This window comes from Mustela erminea, chromosome 19 (assembly GCF_009829155.1).
Source record: "Mustela erminea isolate mMusErm1 chromosome 19, mMusErm1.Pri, whole genome shotgun sequence".
Taxonomy (NCBI): domain Eukaryota; kingdom Metazoa; phylum Chordata; class Mammalia; order Carnivora; family Mustelidae; genus Mustela; species Mustela erminea.
In genome coordinates, this window is record NC_045632.1 from 11040150 (window position 1) to 11056199 (window position 16050).

The 16050-nt window shown below is 55.0% G+C and overlaps 1 protein-coding gene across 5 annotated transcripts; it reads right to left on the bottom strand.

Moving 5' to 3' along the window:
* Positions 1 to 2623: 2623 nt before the first annotated feature.
* HSPBP1 (HSPA (Hsp70) binding protein 1) lies at positions 2624 to 13814 on the bottom strand. 5 transcript variants are annotated; one of them, XM_032326561.1, is made up of 8 exons: positions 13697 to 13814; positions 13085 to 13382; positions 11031 to 11235; positions 9091 to 9315; positions 6122 to 6277; positions 5910 to 6006; positions 5310 to 5421; positions 2844 to 2918 (listed from the first exon to the last, which is right to left on the bottom strand). In XM_032326561.1, the coding sequence occupies exons 2-8, from the start codon at positions 13286 to 13288 to the stop codon at positions 2844 to 2846; spliced, it is 1074 nt and encodes a 357-aa protein (XP_032182452.1). In that variant the 5' UTR covers positions 13289 to 13382; positions 13697 to 13814. The 5 variants fall into 5 exon arrangements, with proteins under 5 accessions (XP_032182450.1, XP_032182452.1, XP_032182451.1 ...); XM_032326560.1 differs by having other exon boundaries at positions 13085 to 13379; positions 13697 to 13812; XM_032326563.1 differs by having other exon boundaries at positions 13644 to 13783.
* Between the last annotated feature and the right edge of the window lie 2236 nt (positions 13815 to 16050).

The following is a 16050-nucleotide window of genomic DNA, read 5'->3' on the forward strand; positions in this document are numbered from 1 at the left end:
TCTTTCTGGCGGCGCGCGGACGCGGGTCTCACCTGCACGCCTGTGTCCGGGCCGTGTCTTACTGTTGCTTCAGTTTCCCCGGCTTCGTGTCCCCGCAGTAAGGATCGGACGACCGAGTGCGCATACTGACCCACTTTCCATGTTTTAACCCGCAGACTTCTTGTATCAAATGAGAGAGTGCGGTTGAGGACATCTTCCTGTACTAGTTCTGTTTCCTGGTTGCCAGTTGTGCATTGTCCTTCCCATGTCTTCGCTTCTCTCTCCTCGCTCCGATAATCTTGGTCATTTTCACCTGTCTCTTCCCGGCCTTGCTATTTCCAGTGTATTTGTGGCATGGGACGGTTTTGGTCCTTGTGTCAGCTGCCCGTGGCTGTGTGACAGTCACCACCTGGGCAGCCTGCGCCGGGCTTGCAGCTTTGAGCTGCCTTTGTGAAGGGTGGCAAGGCTGGCTCTGCTCCCGTGTCTAGGATACCGAGGCCATAAAGGCAGAAGCACCGCAGGGCATCTGCCACCATCCGTCGGTGAAAATGCCCAAAGCCATGGGGTGGCATTTGCACTCCACACCCCGCGGGTGGGAGAGTCTCCTGCTCTCAGGAGGTTGGAATGGGAGGAAGCAAATATTCCCTGAGCAAACCACCACAGTCCTGTTGCCTTAGTTTTGCCAATCTCACCTTTCATCTTCAAGGTTTGTTTTGGGTTTTTTTTTTTAAAGATTTTATTTATTTATTTGACAGATCACAAGTAGGCAGAGAAGCAGGCAGAGAGAGAGGAGGAAGCAGGCTCCCCACTGAGCAGAGAGCCCAATGCGGGTTTCCATCCCAAGACCCTGAGATCATGACCTGAGCTGAAGGCAGAGGCTTTAACCCACTTAGCCACCCAGGCGCCCCCATCTTCGAGGTTTTAACATGGACCCAGGTTCCTACTTGTGATTCAACTTGAAGCTGTTGTGGGGCATGTCCTTTTGTTCCTTGAGTCCTCTTTTCCTCTGTCACGTTCTTCCATCTTACTCAACATTTTGCTTTCTTTCCTCCCCATTATGATCGCACAGCTGCCATATTATTTTAACACATAAGCTTGGGAACTGAGGGGCGGGGGGGGTGGCCATATTCAACCACGAAACGAAACCCAGGACACAGTCTGTCTGGAAGAAGTTGGAAGCTGCAGGAGCTTTAAGGACTGAAACCTGTCTCCCCGCTATGGGGACTCACAGGCTGACCACAGCATTCTGTGGATTGGAATGGGAAGGGACGGAGCCCCTACCTGGCTCAGACAGTCAACCGTGGGACTCTTGGTTTCAGCTCAGGTCATGATCTCAGGGGTGTGGGATCCAGCCCCACATGGAGCTCTGTGCTCAGCGGGGAGCCTGCTTGAGAGTCTCCCCCATCTCCTTCTGCCCTGCCCCTGCTGGCGTGTGCACACACTCTCTCTCAAATAAATAAATCTTAAAAAAAAAAAAAAAATTGGAAGGGGCTTCTTAAAGGTGTTTCTGGTGGAAACAACCATTCCCCATCGTTCACACCTCCACATGAAGGAACTTGAACCCCTTAGTGCCTTCTCCTGGCCACTCCACCCCTCCCAGGGGCTGAAGAACAATTCGCCAGACTGGATGGGCATCGTGGCTCACTGCAGGTCTCCCTCTCTCAGAACCGGCCTGCCCAGCGTCTGGCCTGCTACACCCAAGGGAAGACCTGTGCTTGTCCAGTGCTGCCTGTGACCCGACAGTCTGCCATGTCCAATGCTGGGCATTAGCATTAGAAGGAACACTAAAGCCACCTCCTCTGCTTGGCACTAATAGTAATAAAAGTGACACTGGATCTCCAATTCTGGAATCCCGTAGCTGCCTTTCAATTTATCCTGAATTGGGGAAGGAAGGTGAAAATCACCGATCGTCCCAAATCCCAGGAGAACAGGTAAATTCCACATGAGAGGAATGAGCTAGGAAGCCAGAATATGGGAGGGGGACACAGCTTTGTCTGAAACCTGGCGTTATGAACTTCTGCCCATGGTTCAATCACCCTGGACTTGGATTCCTCACCTGAAAAACGGCACTGGCCAGGAGCCTTGGTTGCAAATGATGCAACCTCCTTTAGCTAAACTGACAAGGAGTTTAGGAAAAGAGATGGGGCCCCATCTCACCGCCCCTATCTCTGAGAAAGCTGGAGAGGGCTAGATGCTTTGTAGTCGGAACAAGGCCCATGGCCAAGCCTTGGGCACACAGAGCCCTGGGTGCACCTGCTACAGCCTTCTCCCAGCATCAGCACCATAGAAGCCCTGCAGGGCACTCTAACTGGCTGAGCTGATGTCACATGACACACCTCGGCACGGGATGCTGGGCAATAACCTGGCTTCGCCAAGGAGCAGAAAAGCCTCAGGGCAGGCAGCCTGGGCACCAAGGGCAAGGGGGTTCTTCAAATGGAGCAGCCGGAGACAAGCCGATGAGAAGCGCGGGTGTCCCCCACTCCCTGTCAAGCGAGGCTGAGATGAGAGGCAAAGGCTCTGGGCTGTAGAGAGAAGCACATTCATGTCCAGGCTCCACCTACTGCTGGGGTCCACTCTCCAGAGAGCATGCCCCTCTTACCCAGTCCCCCTCCAGGGGGGCAGATCGAGGCCATGGTGAACAAGCTGGAGGAGGAGAAACACCTTTATTAGAAGAACAGTGTGGACACAGAAGGGAGAACACAGGGAGGGCCGGGATCCAGGGAGCCGGCACCTTCCCCATGCCCCTTCCAAGGGCTGAGCAGAGACGGGCTGGTATGCCCTGGCTGCACACCCACAAGGCCCTGCTCCCCCGGGGAGGCAGGATGCCTGAGCTTCCCATGGAGAGGGGTGATAAGCCGCCAGGTTCACCGATCCATGCTGTCATCCGTTGGGCTGGAGAAACAGGTCTGTAGCAGCTTTTCGCAGAACTCCAGCTCCTCCTGGATTGGGGGGGACAAGAGTGGGAGTCCTGAGTACGCGGCGGGGCCCTGGCTCCAGCATGCTGTGCGCCTGAGATAGCTTCTCTTCCCCCACGACTGCATGCCCCAGAAGCCTCCCAGCGTTCTCTGACTTCTGCTGAGATCCACGACTCACTGTTTCTCTTCTCACTTGTGCCTGGATTACTGAACCAGAATGGGGGGAGGGGGTCGCCCAAGGCCGTCTCACCCCACTGGTCTGTCCTCGCCTCAGCCCCCTTGGGCTCCTTCTAACAACCCGGTATGACCAACCCCTACTAGACCCCACTCAAAATTAAAACCCCTTCCACGGGTACAGACCCCAGAAACCAAGAAAGAAGCACTCATAGGTGGTACTGCGCGAACAGAAAAGGTATCTGCACGGCAGAAAGATGCCAGAAAAAAAAAACAAAGAAAAACAACCATATGGGCTGAAAAATCTGCAACTCATCAGGAAGGGCTAACATATTTAATAGTTCAAGAACTTTAACAAACCCACTGCAAAAGCCACCACCCAGTAGACAAACGGGCACAGGATATGCATAAACAGTTCACAGAAAGGGAAAACCGTCCAACTTCACTCGCGGGAGAAACGCCAATGCAAACTGGACTATACTACTACTTTTCACCGGTCAGCTTGAAAAAACAGGTCAAATGGCCTGAGGTACACTTGGGCACTCTCACAGCTGGACTAACAACTGGTCCAACTTTTATACAGAGCCACTTAGCAAAACATAGCAAAAACGGCCCTTAACTCTGTAACTTCACCTTTCCTCTGCCCTCACCCAGCTGTCCCTTTCCGGCAACTGCTCCACAGACACACTCACGTGCATAAACATAGGTAAAGGGTTATTATTCTAGCCAGGGTGGTAGCAGCAACCAGCGTGTCCAGTAAGAGGGGTCATGACACAAAAGCAGCGACCTACCTTGCAGCCCTAAAAGAAACAGGGAAAAGCCACACACAACACACTCCTGCACTCCTCCCTGAGACACTGTGAAAGGGGATGAGGCAAGGAGCAGAAAAGTGATCGGGACAGGCAGATTTTGCACAAAAGGGAGATAGAAAAAAGAAGAATTTATACACACATTTACTTGTGTTCCCAGACTGTCTTAGGAAGGTCACACACGGAACTGGGGGAGCTACTGGGTGGTTAGGAATGCGGGCAACAGGGAGACTTTTCACTGTTCACCCTCCCGTGCATCTTGAATTTTGAACCACGTGACCACAGGACCTTCTCACAAGAAAGGATTCATGAAATTTAACTTTTAAGTTTACCTACAAAAATACAGAAGAGGGCCGTCTAAGTCGTGATAGAATGACCTTCTAGAACACCATGCCGCTTGCATTATTCAACTATGCTAAAATTAAAGCAGACCTTGGGGCGCCTGGGTGGCCCAGTGGGTTAACTGTCTGCCTTCAGCCTTCAGCTCACGTCATGATCCTGTGGTCCCACGATCAAGCCCTGTGTCACTTATCCCTCTTCCTCTGTCCCTCCCCCGGCTTGTGCTGTCTTTCTTATGAATAAATAAAATCTTAAAAAAAAATTTAAAAGAAAAGAAAGAAAGAAAAAAATCAAAGCAGACCTCTATTTAAGTATCTGGAAAGAATTCCAAGACACAGACACATGGGAAAGAAGCCACGTGGAGAGACTGGCATGGCACATGGATGGGCCAAGGAATGCCAACAGCTCCCAGCAGCTGGAAAAGGAAGGATTCTCTCCCGGAGCCTTCAGAGGGCGCACGCCCCTGCTGACACCTGGACATCAGGCTCCTAGTCCCCAGAACCATGAGACAATGAGTTTCCACACTAAACCGCCTGGTCTGCTGTAGTGTGACAGCAGCTGTCAGGAGCGAACACAGAACCGCACAGAAAACAGCACTGCCTGGCCTCCTTGTTCCCTCACAGACTGTTTCCTTCACCGCAGGCCTAACTTCCTGCCGTCACCGTGTCCAGAACAGAATGTTAAATTACACAGATACCCATACCGTGTGAGCCATATGTGCTTGTACACACACATCAGGTGTGTCTTTGTAAATAACGTACTCCGGTGTGTTTGCCTACGTTTCTCCCCCCACCCTGGGCCCCATGAGGACCAAGACTGGATCTCTCTGCCTACCTCTCTACCTACTTGTGGTCTCTATCTGTCAAATAAACAAATAAAATCTTAAAAAAAAAAAAAACAACAACTGGATAATAAACAAATGACTCAGTTAACCCCTTCAAACACTCCAAGCTCCTCATCCTCGGGCAGGCCCACGGCCTGGGCTGGGGCAGCAAGCACCTGCTGAGCGGACGGACGGCAGGAGAAACACGTGAGCAAAGGGATAGGACACAGATGCACGACGCACATCGTGACGCCCGAGGCCCCGCCGTACCTGGTATTCCTCGTGCTGTTGCAGCAGCTGGCAGCGGTGACGGAGAAGCTCCTCCAGGCCCAGCTCCGGCTCCCGGCACTCCCGCACGCCCTGGGGGAAGTCTGTCACCAGGCTGCAGAAACAGGAGAGCCATCCTTGGGCTTCCCTCTGCACAGGGCCGCCCCTCCCCCAGGAGCTGGGGCGAGACGGTTCCCTGCATTAGGCCTCAGTTTCCCTATCTGCAATACAGACCTCACACTGTCCCCACCCCACCCTAGGGCCTACGGGGAGACTTGTACACAAGACTCCCGGCACAGAGCCTGGCCTGCAGCCACTCCGCACGCAGGAGCTGCCACCTGCTCCAACGGCTGCTCTGTTCTGTCATCTTTTCCAGATGCTAATCTGCAGGTCCCGTGTGCGGCAGGGGCGGGGGGAGTGGGGTCAGAGAGACTCCGCCTCTGCCCAGGCTGCCGGGTCAGCCCCCCACATGTGAGGAGAAAGGAATGCTCCCAAGTCCTGAATCCTAGAGGGGAGGAGGCTGTGGGGCTGGAGCCCAGTGGTGTCAGCCGAGAGGTGGGGGCGCCGGCCCCAGGCCTCGCCCCCTCGGAGGCCCCAGCATACCTGCACAGGGCTCCAAGCACATGCTCATGGAAGGGGCTGTGTTCTGTCCGGATCAGAGCCACCAGCTGCTGGACCATCCCCATGGAGCACAGGGTCCCTGGGGGAAGGGTCTTGGGGGTCAGAGGGGCAGTCCACACCCCTCCCCCAGGCATTCCCCTCCCCCTGCCCTCCCTTAGGGATGGTCCCTGGGCCCCCTGCCCTGGCCGCCCCACCTTTGTGTTCGGGGTGGCCCACCAGCAGGTTCTGCAGCAGGAATGCCGACTTGACCTTGAGCTTTTGCACCTGCTGCTGCATGGCCCGCATCAAGACTGAGAAGCCATCCAGGCGAAGGAACTGCAGCAGCCCAGCCTCCTGCTCCCGGACCAGGCCTGGGTTGGGGGTGGGGAGGTGAGAGAGAGGGAGGGGCCCTGAGGTTACCATCAGCACCCACAGCAGAATTACCCCCGCCCCCCTCTCACCACCCTAACTTCAACCAGCTTGAGCTTCAGAGGCATTAACTTCTCCATGTTTTTTGTTGAGATGTAATTAATGTCAGCTATTACAAGAAAAGTCTGCCCCATCCCTCCCGCATCCCGCTCTGGCTCTTGGTACCTCTGGGGAACTGAGTCCTCTGTCTATCCTTTGTGGCTGAGCCACCAGAGGTCTGGCTGTCCATCTGTCTCCTGACTTTTGGACATGACTTTCCAGATACCACCCACTCTAGGTGTCTTTCTCTCACTCTTGCCAAAATTCCTTTCCAGCCTCTCTGTTCTTTTTCCAGGGCCAACATGACATGACAAATATATATTTGGTCTTTGCCTGCATTCCTGAGACCAAGCTCCTAAAACCCATGGAATTTCCCAGATGATGGGGGCAACTTTCATTCCAGGGAGGGACTGTGGGCGGACTCCTGGATGGGGTTTACTTACCAGAAACGCCAAAGCCAGGATTAGAAACCTGGAACTTCCAGCCCCACTTCCCAAACCCCAGAGGAGGGGGACGGGAGCGGAATTCATGATCTATCACACCTACACGAGGAAGCCCCCATTGAAATCGTTAAATAGCGAGGTTCAGAGAGCTTCTGGGTTAGTGAACACGTATGTGTGCCCCGACTCCAGGGACAGAAGCTCCTATGCTCGGGACCCCGCTAGACCTTGTCATCCTATGCCCGTCTTCATCTGGCTGTTCATCCGTAGCCTTTGTAATAAGCCACCAAACACAGGTACTTCCTTGAGCTCTGTGAGCTGTTCTAGCAAATTATCGAACCTGAGAAGGGGGTCATGGGAACACCCAATATATGCCCAGTAACTAAGAAGTACATGAAGCCCAAACTTTTTTTTTTAAAGTTAAACCACACCCAACATGAGGCTCGAACTCATGACCCCGAGATCAAGAGTTCCATGGTCTAGGGACTCGGCCAGCCAGGGGCCATCTCATGCAACTGAGCCCTTAACCTGAGATGTGCCAACCCCCAGGAAGTCAGTGTCAGAATGGACCAGAAAGGGACTGCAGAACACCCACCTGCTGTCCTGAGAGTTGAAAACTGGTCATCTGTAAGCGCCCCCCACGTATTCGGTGTCACAAACATTGGGAGTGTGGGGCACCTGGGTGGCTCAGTCGTTAAGTGTCTGCCTTCGGCTCAGGTCGTGATCCCGGGGTCCTGGGATTGAGCTCTATATCGGGCTCCCTGCTCCACGGGAGCCTGATTCTCCCTCTCCCCCTCCCCTGCTTGTGTTCCCTCTCTCCGTCAAATAAATAAATAAAACCTTTAAAAACAACAAAAACAAACACTGGAAGTGGAAGAAATGGACTCTCCTCCAACATCAAACAGAGAACCATGGGGGTAGCATGGGACTCAGCAATTCCAACCCCAGGCGTGCCCCTCCAGGAGAAAGGAAAACATGTCCATGAAGAACCCTGTCCACGTGGTTCAGGGCAGCACTGCCACCCAGCCAGAGGCAGAAACCGCCTGACACCCCCTGAGCAACTGATGCACAGATAAACAAGACGCAGCCCCTTCGGAAACGACCTATTATTTAGCCATAAAAAGGCATGAGGCGTCAGTATAGGCTAATGAACCTGAAAACACGAGCTCGGTGAAAGAAGCCAGACACAAAAGGCCACGTGGTGGACACATCCAGAGCAGGCAAATCCAGGGAGACAAGAAGCAGACTGGTGGCTGCCGGGGGCTAGAGGGAGGGCGTGAGGAGGGGCTGCTAATGGGAATACAGCTCTTTTGGGAGGGATGGGAATGTCCTGTAGTTGGACAGTGATCACAACCTACAGAACATGCTAAACTGTATACTTTCAAAGGATGAACTGCATAACCTGTGAATTCTATCCCCGTAGAGCTGATTTAAGATGGAAACAGTCCGGGGCGCCTGGGTGGCTCAGTTGTGAAGCGTCTGCCTTCGGCTCAGGTCATGATCCCAGGGTCCTGGGATCGAGCCTCGCATCGGGCTCCCCACTCAGCAGGAAGCCTCCTCCTCCCTCTCCCACTCCCCCTGCTTATATTCCCTCTCTTGCTGTGTCTCTCTCTGCCAAATAAAAAAATAAAAATCTTTAAAAAAAAAAAAAAAAGAAGGAAACAGTCCAGTGGGGCCCCAGCACAGCACACACACAGACGGGGGCCCAGCTCACGGTGAATCACGGAGAAGAACACAGCCTGGGTTCACGTCTCACATCCAACTCCGCAGGGTGCCCCGGGCTATCACCTAGGTGACCTGACCGGGTGGCTCCACTACGTGGGTCTGGTCTCCATACCTCAGAGGCTGTGTGCGTGGACTACACAAGGTAACATGTGCATAGGGCTTGGCGTGGGGCCTGGCACAGAGGGCCCCACAGGCGCTGGCATCATCCCATAGTGGTACCTGCTCCCCAGGAGACGGCAGGAGTGAGAGCCACCTCTCTCTTAAACAGGTGCAGGCCGGCAGTCACTCAACACCCCACCACACACAGGCCGCACCCCTCCTCACCACAGGGAGCATCAACAGCGCAGAGGCCACAGACCCTGATGTGCGGGAAGCACCTGAGCTAAGTGGCGCTCCCGTGTCCTCAGCATCTGACTCTCTGCCCGGTGAGGGGTTGACGGGCTCTCCACCCTCTCCCCGATGCCCAGCACAGTCTTCACTGGTGACGGGAACATATGACCAGTATGGCCTGTCCCCCTCGGCCCCTCCCCAGCTGCCCGAGAGACACTCACAGGAGATGGCGAAGAGGGCCTTCACACGCACCAGGTCACAGGCGTCCCGGTCAAGCAGCCGCAGCAACTTGCGCAGGGCGCCCAGGCCTAGCACCTGCTCCTGGATGGCGGCCACGTTCTGGCTGCACGTGCCGATGAGCTGCGCCGCCCGCCACCGCAGCCCCGCAGGCCCCGCCTCCAGGTACCGGCCCACCAGCAGATGCATGCCCGACAGCTGGCAGAAGTCTGTGCCAGAGAGAGGGGCCGTGAGAGTCCAGCTGAGATGGGCTGAGCTCTGCACCCCCTCAAAACTTGCCTGCTGAAGCCCCAACCCCCAAGTGCTTCAGGATGTGACTGTATTTGGAGACCAGGCCTTTTAAGAGATCACCCCGGTCAAGTGAGGTCCCCAGGGTGGGTGCTGATCCTGGTACGACTGGTGTCCTTCTAAGAGGACATGAGAACACAGACGGGCACACGGGGAAGACCATGTGAGGACACACCGAGACCTGTGCTACCTGCAAAGCAAGGAAAGAGCACCCAGGAGAGACCAGCCCTGGCCATACCAGGATCTCAGACTTCCAGCCTCCAGAACCCTGAGAAAATACGCTTCTGTTTCAGCCCCTGTGGCTACGGCAGCCCTCACACACGAATACAGCAGGGCAGGCTTGGGGGGTGGGTACAGGCTGGCTCCCAGGGTGGGGGGGGTCTGCTTCAAATGCGGGCCCCGTCAAGCACCCAACTGGGGGTCCCTCCAAGGCCAACATGTCTCCATATCACCAGCACATGGAAGGTTAGGGTCCTGGACTCTAGCCCACTAGATGCCAGTGCTGCCCCCCAGTCCTTGTGACAATCACAACCCCTCCCCTAGACCAGGCCTCGGCAAACTATGGCCCACCACCTGTTTTTGTGTTAAAAAAAAAAAAAAAAAAAAGTGGTACCAGTGAGCTTGGCAGCTCCTCAAAAAGTTAGATGCAGAGTTATCACAGGTCCGCTGTGACGTAAATATCCCAAATCCCGGAGAGCAGGAACCAAAGCTCCCAGCAGCGTTATTCTCTATAACCACAGCGGAAAGGACCCAAGTACCCATCAGCAGATAACAGGCGAACATGCAGGGTATTAGCCACACGAAGGAATAAGGCTCCCAGACAGGCCACAAGGCGGAGAATCTTGAAAACGCCACACTCAGGGAAGCCAACCACAAGAGCTCAGAGTCTACGATTCCACTTAGAGAAACATCCAGAGAACCAGGGAACACCCATCTACACCCTCGATGCCTACAGCACGCCCCTCCAAAGAGCTCCTCATTCAGAACAAAACCCATGGCGCCTACGTCAGGCTACAAGGCTCCGTCCAGCGGCACCCTCTACCTCCAGCCCCTCACTCACTGCACGCTGCCTCCCTGGCCTCACTGCTGTTCCCACACACACCAGGCAGGTTCCCACCTCAGGGCCCTTGCACTGGCCATTCCCTCTGCCTGGAATACCTTTTCCAGAGCTCATCTCCTAACCTAGTCAACCACAGCCCTGCGGTTCTCAGATCTCTCTGGTCTTCAGGTCTCTGATCGGTTGGCACCCCCTAGGGAGGCCTTCTCTGACTATGCCACCCAGAACCACCTCCTCACTCATGTTCTAGGCAGTGACAGTGCACTCCCAAGAGACGAGGGAGAAATGACCAGTTTTGGAGAATATCAGGGAGGTAGACCTGCTGTCAGGCGGGTGGGGTGAGAGGAGGTCACTCCTGAGGGGACCAAGCAGGAAGACAGGATAGTCTCTTCTAGGGCCTGAGTTGGAGGCAGCCTAGAGAGGGAGAGGCTGGAGGCTGGAAGGGTGGGGAAAAGGTCAGTGGTGTGGTGTGGTCCCTGAGAGAAAGGACAAGAGCCAAGCCCCAGCAGGAGGTGGGGCTGAGGAGGAGGGAAGAGACAGAGGGAGACCAGAGGCAGCCACAGGCAGGCCTGGCTGTACCTGCAGCATTGTCCATGTTTTCACACAGGTCGGCCAGCAGCTCCAGGGCCCCCTCGCGTTCCTGCTGGTCAGAGGCCAGCTCAGCCTCAGCAGCCAAGGAGGGTGTAGGCTGGGTCAGCACTCGAAGGCAGTTTTTCATCTGCTCGACTTCCTCCCGCTGGCCCCGGAAGGCGGCTGACATAGCCTCCTGCAGCCACTGACGCCTCTGGTGTACAAGCCAGGACAGGAGGGTCAGGGCAAGAAGCAAACATCTATCAGTGACGAATTCTTGAATAACACTTCTTCCTTTTAAGAGCCAACATCTGAGAGCTCCCTGCTCCTTCAGTCAACAGATGCCTACTGAGGCCTTTCCCAAGACAATTTCCTAGGTACTAGATTTACAGGGTGACTGGCTATGGGGTGTGAGAGAAGGGACTCCCAGGCCTGTCCAGTGCAACCAGGAGATGGGGAAAACAGTATGAGAAGGTATGGAGCAGCAGGAGCAGAGATTACAGCTCATTTTCCACCGTGTTAAGTTTGAGGGATCTAAGACGCACCCAAGGTAAAACACTGCGTAGGCCGCCTGACGCTCAGGGAGGAGATCCAGCTTAGACCTGGCTCTCTCAGCCCTGGCTCTATGGACACTCTGAGCTGGAGAGCTTGTGGGGGGGGGGGCGGTGGAGGGGACATGGGGGAGATGCCAGTGTCCTGAGCATGGTTAAGATGTTGAGTAGCACCCCTGGTGTCTACCCACCAGACGCCAGTAGCCCCCCCACCAACCCCAGTGGGACGACATGTCTCCAAGTGTTCCAAATATCCCCAGGGGAATCAAATCAGAACTACTGGCCTAGCGATATAAACTTGAGAGTCATCAGCATAAAAATTTCAATGCGATATGAGATCACAAAGGAAGTGAGCAGAGGTAGGGAAGAGAAGAGCCCTGGTGTGTGCCATCATCCAGCGGCTGGGGAATAGGGAACGGCCAGTGAGTGAGGATGAAAACCAGGACACTGTGTGTTGTTCTAGAAACCAAATGAAGAAAGAGATTTGAGGAGGCCAGTAACCAAATGCTGCCTATTAAGTCAAGTAAGATGACAGCTGAGAGCCGGCAACTGAATTTTCTTTTTCCGCTGGGCTTATCAGTGCTCAAATGTGGGCTCTGTAATCAAAGTCCTGGAACAGTTTAAGCAAGATGTTAATCTTTCTGTGCCTGTTCCTACTTCATTGTCCTAAAGGTGACATCATGGAAGTTACTGGGTGACCACGATGTTTTATATACTGGGAACACCATCATCAACTGAACATCACATAAGACAGATATTGCTACTCATCTCCAAGACAGCCCTCTGAGTGTTTTTGTCATCCCCACTTCACAGACGAGAAAAACTGAGGCCCAGAAAGGTTGTAACATGCCAAGGTCACATGGTCAGCCATGCACAAAGCCTGAAGTCACACCTAAGTCTTCACGACAGCCTGCTGCCCGCAGGAGTCCTGCCTCTGCACCAGCACCATGTGGCTCCTCAGAAATACCCCCATGAGGCACCCTGACTACTCTTATCATCAACTTGCAAATAAAGACCCTGCTCAGGAGTGCCCAGGTGGCTCAGTCGGTTAAACATCCACCTTTGGCTCAGGTCATGATCCCGGGTCCTTGGATGGAGCCCCACCTTGAGCCCCCTGCTCAGCGGGGAGCCTGCTTCTCCCTCTCTTTCTGCCTTTCAGCACCGCTTGTGCACGCTCTATCTCTAATAAATAGAATCTTGAATTTTAAAAAAAAAGACCTTGCTAGTCAGAAAGATGAAGCGATGTGCCCAAGGTCACACAGCTGGATACTGCTGACACCAGGTCTGCCCGGCTCCCAGAACACTCCCTCCTCCTTTTCACCTCAAGGCTACTCCGCATCCCCGCGCGGTGCTGGGATGCGGGCATCTGCCCTCGCAGACACTTAGGAGCTCTGACCTGCAGTGGACAATAACCCATCTAGCACCAGTACAGCCTACTCCTCCGCCTTCACCCCTGGACTCCGCCCCTGCCCAGCCACCCCTCCCCCGACTTCGCTGGGTCCCCACCTTTACCTCCTCACTCATGGGTTCTGGAGGGGGGTCTGGCTCCTCAGAGCCCGCCGTGATAGCCATCTGCAGCAGGCCTTGGAGGTTTCGCGGGGGCGGAGGATGGCCCGAGTTCCCCGCCGAGGAGCCGCCGCCCCCCGATGAGCAGCCCTGGGAGGCTGAGGGCAGCGCCAGGGGGAGGCGGCTGCCCCCCGAGCCTTGGTCCGCCATGGGCGGTTTGTGAAGGGAAGAATGTGTTTGGGGTAGGGGGTGGTCACCGCTGAGGTAGCTCTGGCGTCCTGACCGGTCGACTCCTGGGGGTCTGCTGAGAAGGTGACGTTTCAGGGGAGTTCCGAGGCCCCCCATGACCCCAAACCTGAGACCCCTCTGCTTCCTCCATACGGGACCCTTCCCCAAAGTCCCAAGCCCCTCCTTTCCCCGCTCGCAGCATGACCCACCCACTCCTCCTAGCAACCCCCTCCCCCATCTCCACTAAATGCGTTCCCGTCTCTTAGCAACCCCTCCGCCCTACCTCCATAGCAACAAGTCCTCCCTTTGGACGTCTTAGCAACAAATCTCCTCCTACCTCTCCAAAGAGGGGAGCCAAAGCGGGGCGGACCTCACTTCCCTGAGCCTCACCTTCCCCGGGCCTCGAGTCGCCGCGGCGCCTAAAGACACAGTCGCTCGCACCTGACTGAGATGGGCGCCGCCATCTTAACCAGAAATACGCCTGTCTCGCCCGGAAGTTCTCGGAGCACCCTCCCAACCAGGGGCTGACCTGAGGCCGTGGCGCCTTGCCAGGCTCTGAAGCCCTAAACAGGCCGGTAACAGCGCTCGGCTCCGCCCCCCGCCCTCGCTCAGCCTGAGCTCCGCCCCCGATCCAGATCCCGCTCCTTAATGAGCTCCGCCCCTTCGACCTCCCTGCAAGCTCCACCTCTACCTTGGCGTATGCCCCGCCCCCGAAGTCTAGCTCCGCCTTAGTGGACCCCGCCCACACCCATGTCCCCGCCCCTCCCTGCTACCCCCACCCCGGGCTCCGCCCCTGTTCTAGGCCTTTCGGCCTCTCCCAACTTAACCCCGCCTCTCCCCTAAGCCCCGCCCCGTGCTGGTGAGCGGGCCACTCCCCGTTAGGCCCCACCCCCTCATTGCAGAGACTTGCAGGTCCCTCGCCCTTGGCGCTTTTCCCCTCCACCTGGACCCCTGGCCTATCTTTTCTGGAGCTCTGGGTTCTCACCCCTCGTATTTGATGTTAGCCCCGTTGGCCCACCTCACCCCTCTCTTGGTCTCAGTTTCCCCAGTCGTCAAAGGGGGCTAACTGGTTCGCGCTGCCAGCCCTCTGCAGACGCCTTTACCACCCCGGCTCCCCCTCTTGGAATCCTCCCTGAGTCCTGCCCGGTGCTCCGTGCTCGGGAGGGGATTCTTGAAGGCCAAAGCTGAAGCAAAACGCCCAGGCGCGGTGCTTTGCGAGGCTTACTCACTCTGTGCGCGGCCTTTGGGGTTCGGGTCTGGGAATGGGCCTGGGCTGTAGAGGTGTACACCTTGAGCTGGGCTTAAAGAACCCCTGGTGCTGGTCTTTATCAGAGGCCCCACTGCGTCTGGAAAAGGCTGTGCTCACCCTCAGGTGGGGCCCACCGCTAGGCCTGGGGTGGGCCAGGTTATATTTGGGGCAGAAATAGGAAGGCAACATAGAAGCCGTATGCACTGTGGGGTGTTCCTAGCACTGACCACAATAGCCCTCAGATGGGGGTCTGGGCTCCCACTCCCACCCCCAGTGCCCTATTGTATTAGTTTTCTATTGGTGCCTTTAAATTATGAGATACTGGGGGGCCTTAAAATAACTGATTTATTATCTTGCAGTTCTGGTGGTCAGGAGTCTAAAACTTCTTACTGGGTTAGATGCAAGGTGTGAGCCCGGCTGTGTTCCTTCCTGAAGTTCTGGGAGAGACTCTGCTGCTGGCCTCTCTGGCTCCTAGTGGCCACCTGCACTCCTTGGATTGTGGCTGCATCCCTCCGGCTTCTGCTCCCGTCATCATCCCATCTCCTCCTCTGCCTCTCCTACCTCCCCCTCTGAAGGGCCCTTGTGATTACATTAGGACCCCCAGATAGCCAGGACCCTCGTCCCATCTCAAGATCTTCAATTCGGTCATGTCTGCAAAGCCCCTTTTGTCACGAGTTGATAATATGCTCCGGTTCTGGGGATTAGGATGTGGGCATCTGTGGGGACTGTCATTCGGGATTTTACAAGTTCATTTGGGCTATTTACTACATGCTACCGTGCATAATACCATATAACATACGTGTCCATCGTATGAAATCATGTGTAACATTGTGTATATTAATATACGTATAACATACTGGTGGCCCACACGAAAACTCTCCAGGTAGCCTATAGAATCCATAGTCCCTACAATGACTTTCTAATAGGGTGAGCATACAGTTTTCCAGGGACAGCAGTGTACTTCAGAGTGCAGACCCCAGTAATAATTACAGAATACCAGGCGTATGGTTTCCCTGCTTCTAAGGCCTTATGTGATTTACCTCTTCACTTCATTTTCTCTCTCTCCTCCTCACTTGCTCCCTTCTGGCCACACAGGCCCTTCAGTGGTCCCACAACATACCAGGCACACTTCCACCATGGGGCCTTTGCACTTGCTGTCCCCAGTATGGATGGTACTTTGTTCACACAGCTCTGACCCTCATCTTCCTTCAGTGTCCCTTCACTGGAGAGTTCTTTCTTGGCACCGTATCAAGAATCATACTCCACCTAACGAATAATTCCTGTCCCCCTCCCTGCTTTAATCTGTTCTTTAGCATTGGCCTCGATTGTCAAAACATATGGTGTATTTTGCTTAACTTGCTTATCACCCGCCTATCCACTACTGGGAGAGCTCCACAGGGCAGTTGATCTGGTTTGCTGCTGTCCCCTCACCACTTGGACAACGGTGCCTGCTCAGATGTCACCCTCAGTAAAGGTTTATGGATGAAGGAGCTTC

What these genes read in the sequence shown, in the direction of transcription:
- HSPBP1 (XM_032326559.1), bottom strand. Translation starts at nt 13,423, where the DNA reads ATGGGGGGCCTCGGAACTCCCCTGAAACGTCACCTTCTCAGCAGACCC. An exon ending in CAGAACCCATGAGTGAGGAG is followed by an intron (nt 11,236 to 13,084) that starts GTAAAGGTGGGG and finishes CTTGTACACCAG; the next exon opens with AGGCGTCAGTGGCTGCAGGA. An exon ending in AAACATGGACAATGCTGCAG is followed by an intron (nt 9,316 to 11,030) that starts GTACAGCCAGGC and finishes TCTCTGGCACAG; the next exon opens with ACTTCTGCCAGCTGTCGGGC.